We start from the raw sequence: 8,658 nt of genomic DNA, 5'->3' as shown, positions 1-8,658 counted from the left end.
ATATATATATATATATATATATATATATATATATATATATATATATATATATACATTTATTTATTATTTTTTTTTTTTCAAAAAATAGGGTCTAGCTCGTGGGCCCGGATCTTAACGGCCAGGCCGATTAGGTCCGCTCTTTCACGAGTCATCTTTTTTTGTAACCTTAATTGCCCCACTGCGAGGTTGGTGTGGGCCAACCCGTGAGGTTCGACCCACTTTGGCAGTACTACTTTTCAGATGTTATAAATGTAACTTTTTCTAAAAATTAGAAGTGTATATGGCAGTGATAAAATATTATGAGCTAAAACCGTTGAGGGATTAAAATTACATTATGTTCTAGAGGTATACCGTATTCCGAGTTATAACAGCAACAAATCGTCAAGAGGGAAGTTGATCGGGTATTCGGGTGAGTTAAACACTTAAACCCAGCCATCAAGGGAGTGATCGGTGGAGAACGAACAACAATGCGGCCTCAGATAATACTATTCGGGGATTCCATCACCGAGCAATCCTTCAGATTAGGAGGATGGGGTGCTGCTATTGCCGACAATTACTCTCGCAAGGTCAATTCTCTCTTCCCATTTTCATTCTTTCACATCTCTGCATAATTTATATCGCTTTTGTTATGTATGCATTTGATTCTTGAATGTGTATCTTTGTATGTATAGGCTGATATTCTGAATCGTGGGTACGGTGGATACAACACTAGGTGGGCTTTGCTCTTGATGCATCACCTCTTCCCTCTGGTAATCATACTCTAATTTCCCAATTTTTTTAAAAAATATTTTCCTAGACGTTTTACTGACTATTGTATTCTCGGGTGTGGGGATGGAATTGCCGAACATCTGTATGTATTCGTTCATATGTATATTCTAATAAAATTCGGTGGTTGGAGATTCTGTTAGTACTTTGATCATCTCAATATGTGCTGCTTTTAATTTCTGTGGTAAATTTGTTTGTCTTTATACTTTTGGAGTTTTCAAGGACTCTATTGGTTAGAGTGGTTAGAGATAGTGTCATTTTGGGATCAAGAAAATTCAGATTTTAAAAATCTGGAGAGAGAGAGAGAGAGGCTCTGTGGTTTTAAGTCTATGATTGTGGAGATGTGTATATCTATAATTATGCGTAATAAACTGATTGAAGAGAAGCTGTAAGTGCAATCTGAGGAAGAATTGGCCAATAGGCAATTCTCGGCAATCATTATGAGGCTTGAAATAGTAACTAGCAATAATAATTTCATGGTTAAGATTTGAGGTCAATCTTGGGCTTTAATTGATGGTTTTGTTGGCTTGTTGCAGCAATCTATCACGTATCCTGCTGTTACCACTATTTTCTTTGGGGCAAATGATGCAGCGCTTTCTGGGAGGACAAGTGAAAGGCAGCATGTGCCTCTTGAGGAATACAAAGAAAATCTAAGAAAAATGGTTCAACACCTGAAGGTTCTAATTTTATTCTTCAGAAACACCATTTTACTAGATGCTACTCTTTTCAAAGCCATTGTTTGGTAAATAGAATGAATTATGGGAATCTCTATGTAGTTGCTATTTCTGTTTCATCTTGCTTTTATGCATTTGGTCATCTTTCTTGTTTGATGCTAATTATATTATGTTCATGATCCCCCCCCAATTTCAAGTCCTATATGTTTACTTTGAAACAGTCAAGTAATTTGTCTATTTCTCACTGGTCTTGACAAACATTCGCAGAAATGCTCACCCACCATGGTACTTGTGCTTATAACTCCACCACCAGTTGATGAGGAAGGCCGCCTAGAATATGCTAGGTATGAACCATTTTAAGTCGATATGTGAATTCTCAATAATTAATGCAGTTGCGTTTCTTGATTTATCTGATAGAAATATAAACTCATTCAGATATGAGTTTCAACTACCTACTTGGAATTTTTATCAATGCCTTCCTATGACACTATAACATCCTAGACTTGTCCAAAGAAAAAAACAATGCCAGTATAACATCTTTTAGCTGTTTTGATCACTAAGAACTAGTGTGCATCTATATTTCCTTAATTTTGTGTCCCGCATATATTTATTTTTATGCAGTCTCTCTTCAACTATAAACAACTGCAATAATAATTATGCTAAGAATGGAGTTAATACCCAAAATGATCCCCCGACTATGTCATAATTCCCATATTGGTCCTTGATTATTAATTTACACAAAATGGTTGCTTAACTATGCAAAATTTTACTCATTTTAGTCCTCTGTTATACTGAGGACTAGATTGAGTAAATTTTTGCATTTGGATGTTGAAGACCAATTTGAGAATTATGAGATAGTTGAGAGACTATTTTGGGTATTACTCTGTATCTCTTAAGAATATGTTCCCACCTCACTTTACTGAGCCAGTTTTCGTGTATCTCAACATTCTCGGGCAACTTCAAATGGTAGAATTTATAATCATCATTTTTGAATTTTATGTGACATGCAATTCTTTCTTTTATATTTGTAAATTCTATTCATCTAAAATTCATAATAATTTTCAAAGTTTTAAACCTTTTTTTTGGAAAACGTGCTATGTGGAAGTAGTCTAAATAAAATGAGAGGGAGTATTTGCAACAAAAGCTTTAACCTGCATATTTTCAGCATTGATACCTAAGGGAAATGAGCATACCAATCAATGTTATTCCTATAAATAGTTTTCTAATTTTCCAAGCAGGTCTTTACATGGCGACAAAGCAATGGAATTGCCAGAAAGGACAAATGAAGCGGCAGGAGAGTATGCAAAGCAGTGTGTTGAATTAGCCAGGGAGTTGGGCCTCCCGTCAATAAATCTATGGTCCATAATGCAGGAAACCGAGGGTTGGCAGAAGAAATTCTTAAGGTCAGTGGTTATATGTGCGTCTTTAAACATGTATAGACAAACAGTTCGAGGTCGAATAAGAAATTCAGTGGAGGGTAAGGGTTAACGGTCTTGTGGTTTAGTGATAATTGTCTTTCAAAATGAGAACATTTCTACTTTTGATTCTTTTATCTGGACCTGAAACCTGGCTGAGAAGTGTGAACTATGATGCACCTATTAACTCGTGACACACCAACTTTTTGCCATTTTGCAGTGATGGTTTGCACCTCACGCCAGATGGCAATGCTGTTGTCTACGATAAACTCGAGAAAGTTCTTAGTGAAGCTTGGTTCTCTGCTGCACAGTTGCCCTCCGATGTTCCTCACCACTCTGAAATTGATGGAAAGAATCCCGAGAAAGCTTTCATAATACAATGTCCAGGAGTACAACAATAAACTTCTCTAGAGGAGGTTGCGGGTTTCCCTTGTTACTCAAAAATAACAATAAACTTCTCTAGAGGATAGATCTTCAACATGTCTTTGCCTGGTTGCAATAATCTTGTGATATTTCTTGAGCTGGTGCAATGTAGTTGCAAAGAAGAGCAACAGTGCAAAAACTTTATTTCAGTTGAGATTATCATTTGTTATCTTTTCTGAAATTTTTTCCAGCACAATCTGAATGCTGGTGTGCTTTCATAGGATGGAAAATATTGTGTATGCAAAACCAATTTTAAGTTTTAATTACACCATTCTTTTGTTTTTAATTAGTTTAAATTTCATTGATTTTGAAAAGTTATTTTTAGAACTATTTTTTATGGCAATATGGAATTTAAGATTAGAGGTATAGTGACATATAGGTAATACTCTCTCCATTCTATTTTATATGTGATACGATTAATAATACTTAACTAAGTTATTTACTATTCAATTTCTTATAATATTTGGTTTATTATTAGTATATAAAATTTATGTATTTAAAAGTTACACTAAAAATCATTAAATATAACAAATTAAATTTAAAAGTTATAAAAAAATATATTAATAAATAAAATAAGTACAGAAACAAAAGTTAATTCAACTAATAAAAAGTGGCATTTAAAATCAGTACCAGAACATATACTGCCTTGTAATATTTTTACATTATGTTTCTTAGTATTAGACTAATTTTCTTAGTATTAGACTAATCGTAAGTCTCCAAATAACCTCCAATTCTCAGAAGGATATAAATCACAAATTATCCCGTTGGTCTTGTCTCCAAATAACTCCCAATTCGGTAGTCTTGTCTCCAAATAACTCCCAATTCTCAGGAGGATATAATCGCAAATCATCCAATTGGTCTTGTCTCCAAATGTCTCCAAATAACCCCAAATTCTTAGGAGAAGATAAATTGTGAATTATCACGTTAGTCTTTAATTTTTCACCACTTACCTGTATACTTTATGCATAAGCAATTTTCTTTTTTGTGCACAAATTCTCAGGAGCATACTTATTTTTCTCTCCCTTGACCTCTCTTTCCTCCACGTCATTATGCATGGTTTCAAAAATCATTAAAAAAATTAAAAAAAAAAAAACATTGATGGGTTGCTCTAAATTCTCACTTATCAGTGGAATTTCCAGGCCAATCTTTAATTGACTTTGAACCATCAGAGGACAGTGAATCAGTCTGTTCACTTTTGACTTCCTTTCAACGCCAATCTTAGCTGACTTTGAGCAATCAGTGGACACTCAATACTCTGATCACTTGTTTCATATCTGTTCCCCATTCCCCAACGCCTTCATCTTTACATACACATCTGCTACACTCTTTATGCAGCATCTCACCAGCAAAAGAGAAAATGGCAGAAACAGTTTTTATAAGCGTCGTTGCAGAGGGAGTTCTGAGAAAGCTATTTTCCCTTGCAGCAGAAGAGCTATGCGCCCTTTGGGGCTTCAAGGAAAGCCTCAAAAACCTCGCTGAAAACCTAGAGATGATCCAAGCATTGATGATTGATGCAGAGAACAAGCAAACAGATTCCAGGGCGGTACGCCTTTGGCTCAAGAAGCTCACGGCCGTCGCATTTGATGCCGATAATGTTTTGGACGAGTTCGCCTACGAAATTCTGAGAATCAAAGCCATAAGCGAGAACAAGGTTCGGGATTTCTTCACTCTTTCAAATCCACTTTTACTTCGTGTGCAATTCGGTCAAAAGGTTAAGATTATTGATAGGAATCTTGAGAAGCTTTATAAGGAATCGAATGATATAGGGCTTAGGGTAATTGAGGGTTTGGGTAGGGATTCTGAAGCTCAATTATTGAGGAAAACTGATCCTTGTGTTGTTGAATCAGAAGTTGTGGGTAGGGCAAGTGATGCTGCTAAGATTGTAGATATGTTAATCAGTTCTGATAATGAAAGGGATTTAGCTGTGATTAGCATAGTGGGAATGCCTGGGCTGGGAAAAACAACCTTAGCTCAACTTGTTTACAAAAATGAATCTGTGGTGAGAAATTTCGATTACAGGATGTGGGTTTGTGTATCTGATGATTTTGATGTTGATAGGCTCTTGGTTGAGATGGTGCAGTCTCTCACCCTAACCAGTTTCGAGGTCTCGAACAGGGAGGCAATCGTGAAAAAGCTGCAACAGAATTTGAATGGGAAGAAGTATTTATTGGTTCTTGATGATATCTGGAATCAAGATCAGGGTAAGTGGGATAGTATGAGGAGGTGTTTGATGGAAATTGGTGGTTCTAGAGGGAGCAGAATTATGATAACCACTCGGAGTGAAGAAGTTGCTACAGCAATGCAGTCGTTTTCAAGCCACAGGCTGGAAGTGTTGCCGGATGACGATGGATGGACACTGTTTACGCAAATAACATTTTCGAGTGGAGGGGTGGAGGAGACTCCGGGGTTGAGGGCTATTGGTAGAAGAATTTTGCAAAGATGTCGGGGTGTGCCATTGGCTATAAAGACATTGGGAGGTTTAATGTACTCTAGGAATAGCGAAAGCGAGTGGTCCATGATAGAGAACAGCGTGACTTGGAGTTCATCCAAGAGTATGGATGGAGTACTATCAACATTGATGTTGAGTTACAAACACTTGCCCTCGTTATCATTGAAGCAATGCTTTGCATATTGTGCGATTTTTCAAAAAGATTCCATAATGGAAAGGGATAAATTGATTCAACTTTGGATGGCGCAGGGCTGGATTAAGGGTTCTAAAGAAGACCGGATAGAGATGGAGGAAGTGGGAAATAACTTTTTCAATATATTGCTGAGAAATTCGTTGTTCCAAGATGTCGAGAAGGATGAATATGGTAATGTCAGAACTTGCAAGATGCACGATCTGGTGCATGATCTTGCATTGCACGTATCAAAAGACTTCTGCTTAACTGTGGATCCTAGAGATATGAATGATGATATCGAGACTGTACATTTATCATTAATTTGCAGAGAAGGGGTTAAATTGAATGTTCCAAAGGGTCCTCTTCTCAACCTAAGAACTCTGTATATAACTGCAGGTTTCAATGCAGACATTTTGACAAGTGCTAAGCATCTTCGCGTTTTGATTTTAGACGGTTTTGGAATTAAAGAATTGCCAAGTTCGGTAGGAAAGTTGAAACATCTAAGATACCTTGACATCTCAAAGACTTCCATCAAGAGATTGCCGAATACCATCACGCAGCTTTACAATTTGCAGACACTGAGATTGAATATCTTGGAGGAGATGCCACGAGATTTTCATCGTCTGGTTAATTTGAGGCATTTTTATATGGAAGACATTCGTGACAACAGGCGGCCTTGTTTATTTCTTGGGATAGGGAAGTTGGTTTCTCTCCAGACATTACCTTTCTTTGTTGTGAGTTCTGACAGTCGATGCCAGATTAGTGACCTGGGATGCTTGCCCAACCTGAAAGGTCACTTAAACATTTACAGCGTCGAGAATGTCAAAAATTACAATGCAGCACGAGAAGCAAAGTTGTACGAGAAAGAGAATATTCATACCTTACAGATCCGTTGGCATCCATTGGATCGAAGAAGGAAAGAGTTCGTTGATGAAGGAGTGTTAGAGGGCCTTGAGCCGCACTTCAACTTGAGAGACTTGACAATCGAGAGCTTTAAGGGTGCAAGGTTTCCATCGTGGCTTGTGGAAAATAAACTAAAGAACCTAATGAAGATAACATTGTGGGATTGCAACTGGTGTGAACAAATTCCTACACTTGGACACCTTCCCAGTCTAAGGATTGTATCAATAACCGGGATGAACAGTGTGAAATATATCGGCCCGGAGTTCTACTGTCAGACAAATATTGATTGCAAAAGCAGTAGTGTTACCTTATTCCCATCCCTAAGAGAACTCACTTTGAGTGGAATGGCAATTCTAACCCAATGGTCTGAAGCAAAATTACCATCAGCTTCACGAACGAAGGTGTTTCTTCACCTGGAAATATTGAAAATCGAGGGATGCCCAGAACTGTCAAGTCTACCAGAAATGAGCGGCCTAACGTCTCTCCGTTACTTATCCTTTGTGAGATGTGATAAACTGGCTTCTTTACCAGAGCGGCTGGGAAGTTTGGCTCTTCTCCAGGAACTAGAAATAAGGAAGTGCTCGAATCTGGCTGCATTGCCCGATGTAACTGGCCTACAATCTCTGCGCAAGCTAGATATTTCAATGTGTGAGAAGTTGATTGCGTTACCAACTGGTTTGGAACTCTGCAAAGCACTCGAGAACTTGTGCATTCGCCAGTGCCCGTCTTTGTTCCCCGAGGGTCTGTCTCAGCTTGTTCACCTCAAGGAACTAAGGATAGGCCATTTCTCACGTGAGCTCGATTCTTTCCCATGGCCATCAACACCCTCTGGGGCAACTCCTTTTGCATCTTTAGTCTCCCTAACACTGTATGGATGGGCAACGCTCAAATCTCTGCCCAACCAACTCAAAGAACTCTCGGGTTTGAAGCATCTGTCCATAAGAGAATTTGGGGTGGAGGCTCTTCCTGACTGGTTCTGTTGCCTCTCATCTCTTCAATCAGTCTGCTTTACATTATGTGCAAATCTTGCTTATCTGCCCTCCATGGAAGCGATGCAATGTCTCAACAATTTACAGGCGTTTGAAATTATTGTTTGCCCTCTTCTGGAAGAAAGATGTTTCGAAGGGAGCCGACCGGAGTGGCACAAGATTTCCCACATTGCTAAGATCAGGACAAATTACCAGACCATTCAATGCCTCTATTAGACTTGCTTCCATGGATGGTTATTGGCTCAAGCTTCTTGTTCTCTCACTCTTAACATCTGTTTAGCCCAGGTTATTTAAGAAGTAATACTACATGCACCTTTACTTCTTTCATTCAGGTTTTTTTTTTTTTTTTTTTTTTTTTTTTTAAGAAGATTAAATGGATATGCTCCGGGCTGACTCTAAACAAGTGCAAAGTGAGCGACTGCACAAGATTTTTAATTTTTGGGACAAATACATATTTGGTTATTGTCACTTATGACAAAAACATTATTCAAGTGCCATATATATTCAGCTATTTAGTTAAAATATGTATATATATGTATACGTGTATATATATATATATATATATATATATATATATATACACTTGTGGTCTAGTGGCATCCGGTGTCCCGGGGAGTGGGTTCGAGCCTCAGTGGAGGCAACTGTTGACTCTTTGTGCTTCATTAGGTTGAGAAAGTAGCTATGAACACTACATTGTAACAGAGACATTGCTGTTGACTCTTTATGCTTCATTAAGTAGCTATGAACAGAGTCAGTAGTACTCAAAAATATATATATGTGTGTGAACAGAGTCAGTAGTACTCAAAAATATATATATGTGTGTGTGAGAGAGAGAGATCAAATGCAAAGAGTTGCTTAGGTAAAAAAT

The 8,658-nt window shown here is 37.7% G+C and overlaps 2 protein-coding genes across 2 annotated transcripts; both read left to right on the top strand.

Moving 5' to 3' along the window:
* The first annotated feature begins 358 nt into the window (after positions 1-358).
* LOC115997158 (GDSL esterase/lipase At5g62930) lies at positions 359-3,563 on the top strand. Its single transcript, XM_031236662.1, has 6 exons — positions 359-566; positions 672-749; positions 1,302-1,442; positions 1,707-1,783; positions 2,678-2,842; positions 3,075-3,563. Exons 1-6 carry the CDS (start codon positions 468-470, stop codon positions 3,253-3,255), a joined length of 741 nt encoding a protein of 246 aa, XP_031092522.1. The 5' UTR covers positions 359-467; the 3' UTR covers positions 3,256-3,563.
* Positions 3,564-4,494: 931 nt separating this feature from the next.
* On the top strand, positions 4,495-8,117 carry LOC115995657 (putative disease resistance protein RGA4). Its single transcript, XM_031234758.1, has one exon. The coding sequence runs from the start codon at positions 4,635-4,637 to the stop codon at positions 8,004-8,006; it is 3,372 nt and encodes a 1,123-aa protein (XP_031090618.1). The 5' UTR covers positions 4,495-4,634; the 3' UTR covers positions 8,007-8,117.
* The last annotated feature ends 541 nt before the right edge of the window (positions 8,118-8,658 follow it).

The sequence above is a fragment of the Ipomoea triloba genome, chromosome 11 (assembly GCF_003576645.1).
Source record: "Ipomoea triloba cultivar NCNSP0323 chromosome 11, ASM357664v1".
NCBI lineage: Eukaryota > Viridiplantae > Streptophyta > Magnoliopsida > Solanales > Convolvulaceae > Ipomoea > Ipomoea triloba.
The sequence above is the reverse complement of the archived record's forward strand: the minus strand, read 5'-3'. Positions and strand labels throughout refer to the sequence as shown.

What these genes read in the sequence shown, in the direction of transcription:
- LOC115997158 (XM_031236662.1), top strand. Translation starts at nt 468, where the DNA reads ATGCGGCCTCAGATAATACTATTCGGGGATTCCATCACCGAGCAATCC. An exon ending in TGCATCACCTCTTCCCTCTG is followed by an intron (nt 750 to 1,301) that starts GTAATCATACTC and finishes GGCTTGTTGCAG; the next exon opens with CAATCTATCACGTATCCTGC. An exon ending in GGCCGCCTAGAATATGCTAG is followed by an intron (nt 1,784 to 2,677) that starts GTATGAACCATT and finishes TTTTCCAAGCAG; the next exon opens with GTCTTTACATGGCGACAAAG.
- LOC115995657 (XM_031234758.1), top strand. Translation starts at nt 4,635, where the DNA reads ATGGCAGAAACAGTTTTTATAAGCGTCGTTGCAGAGGGAGTTCTGAGA.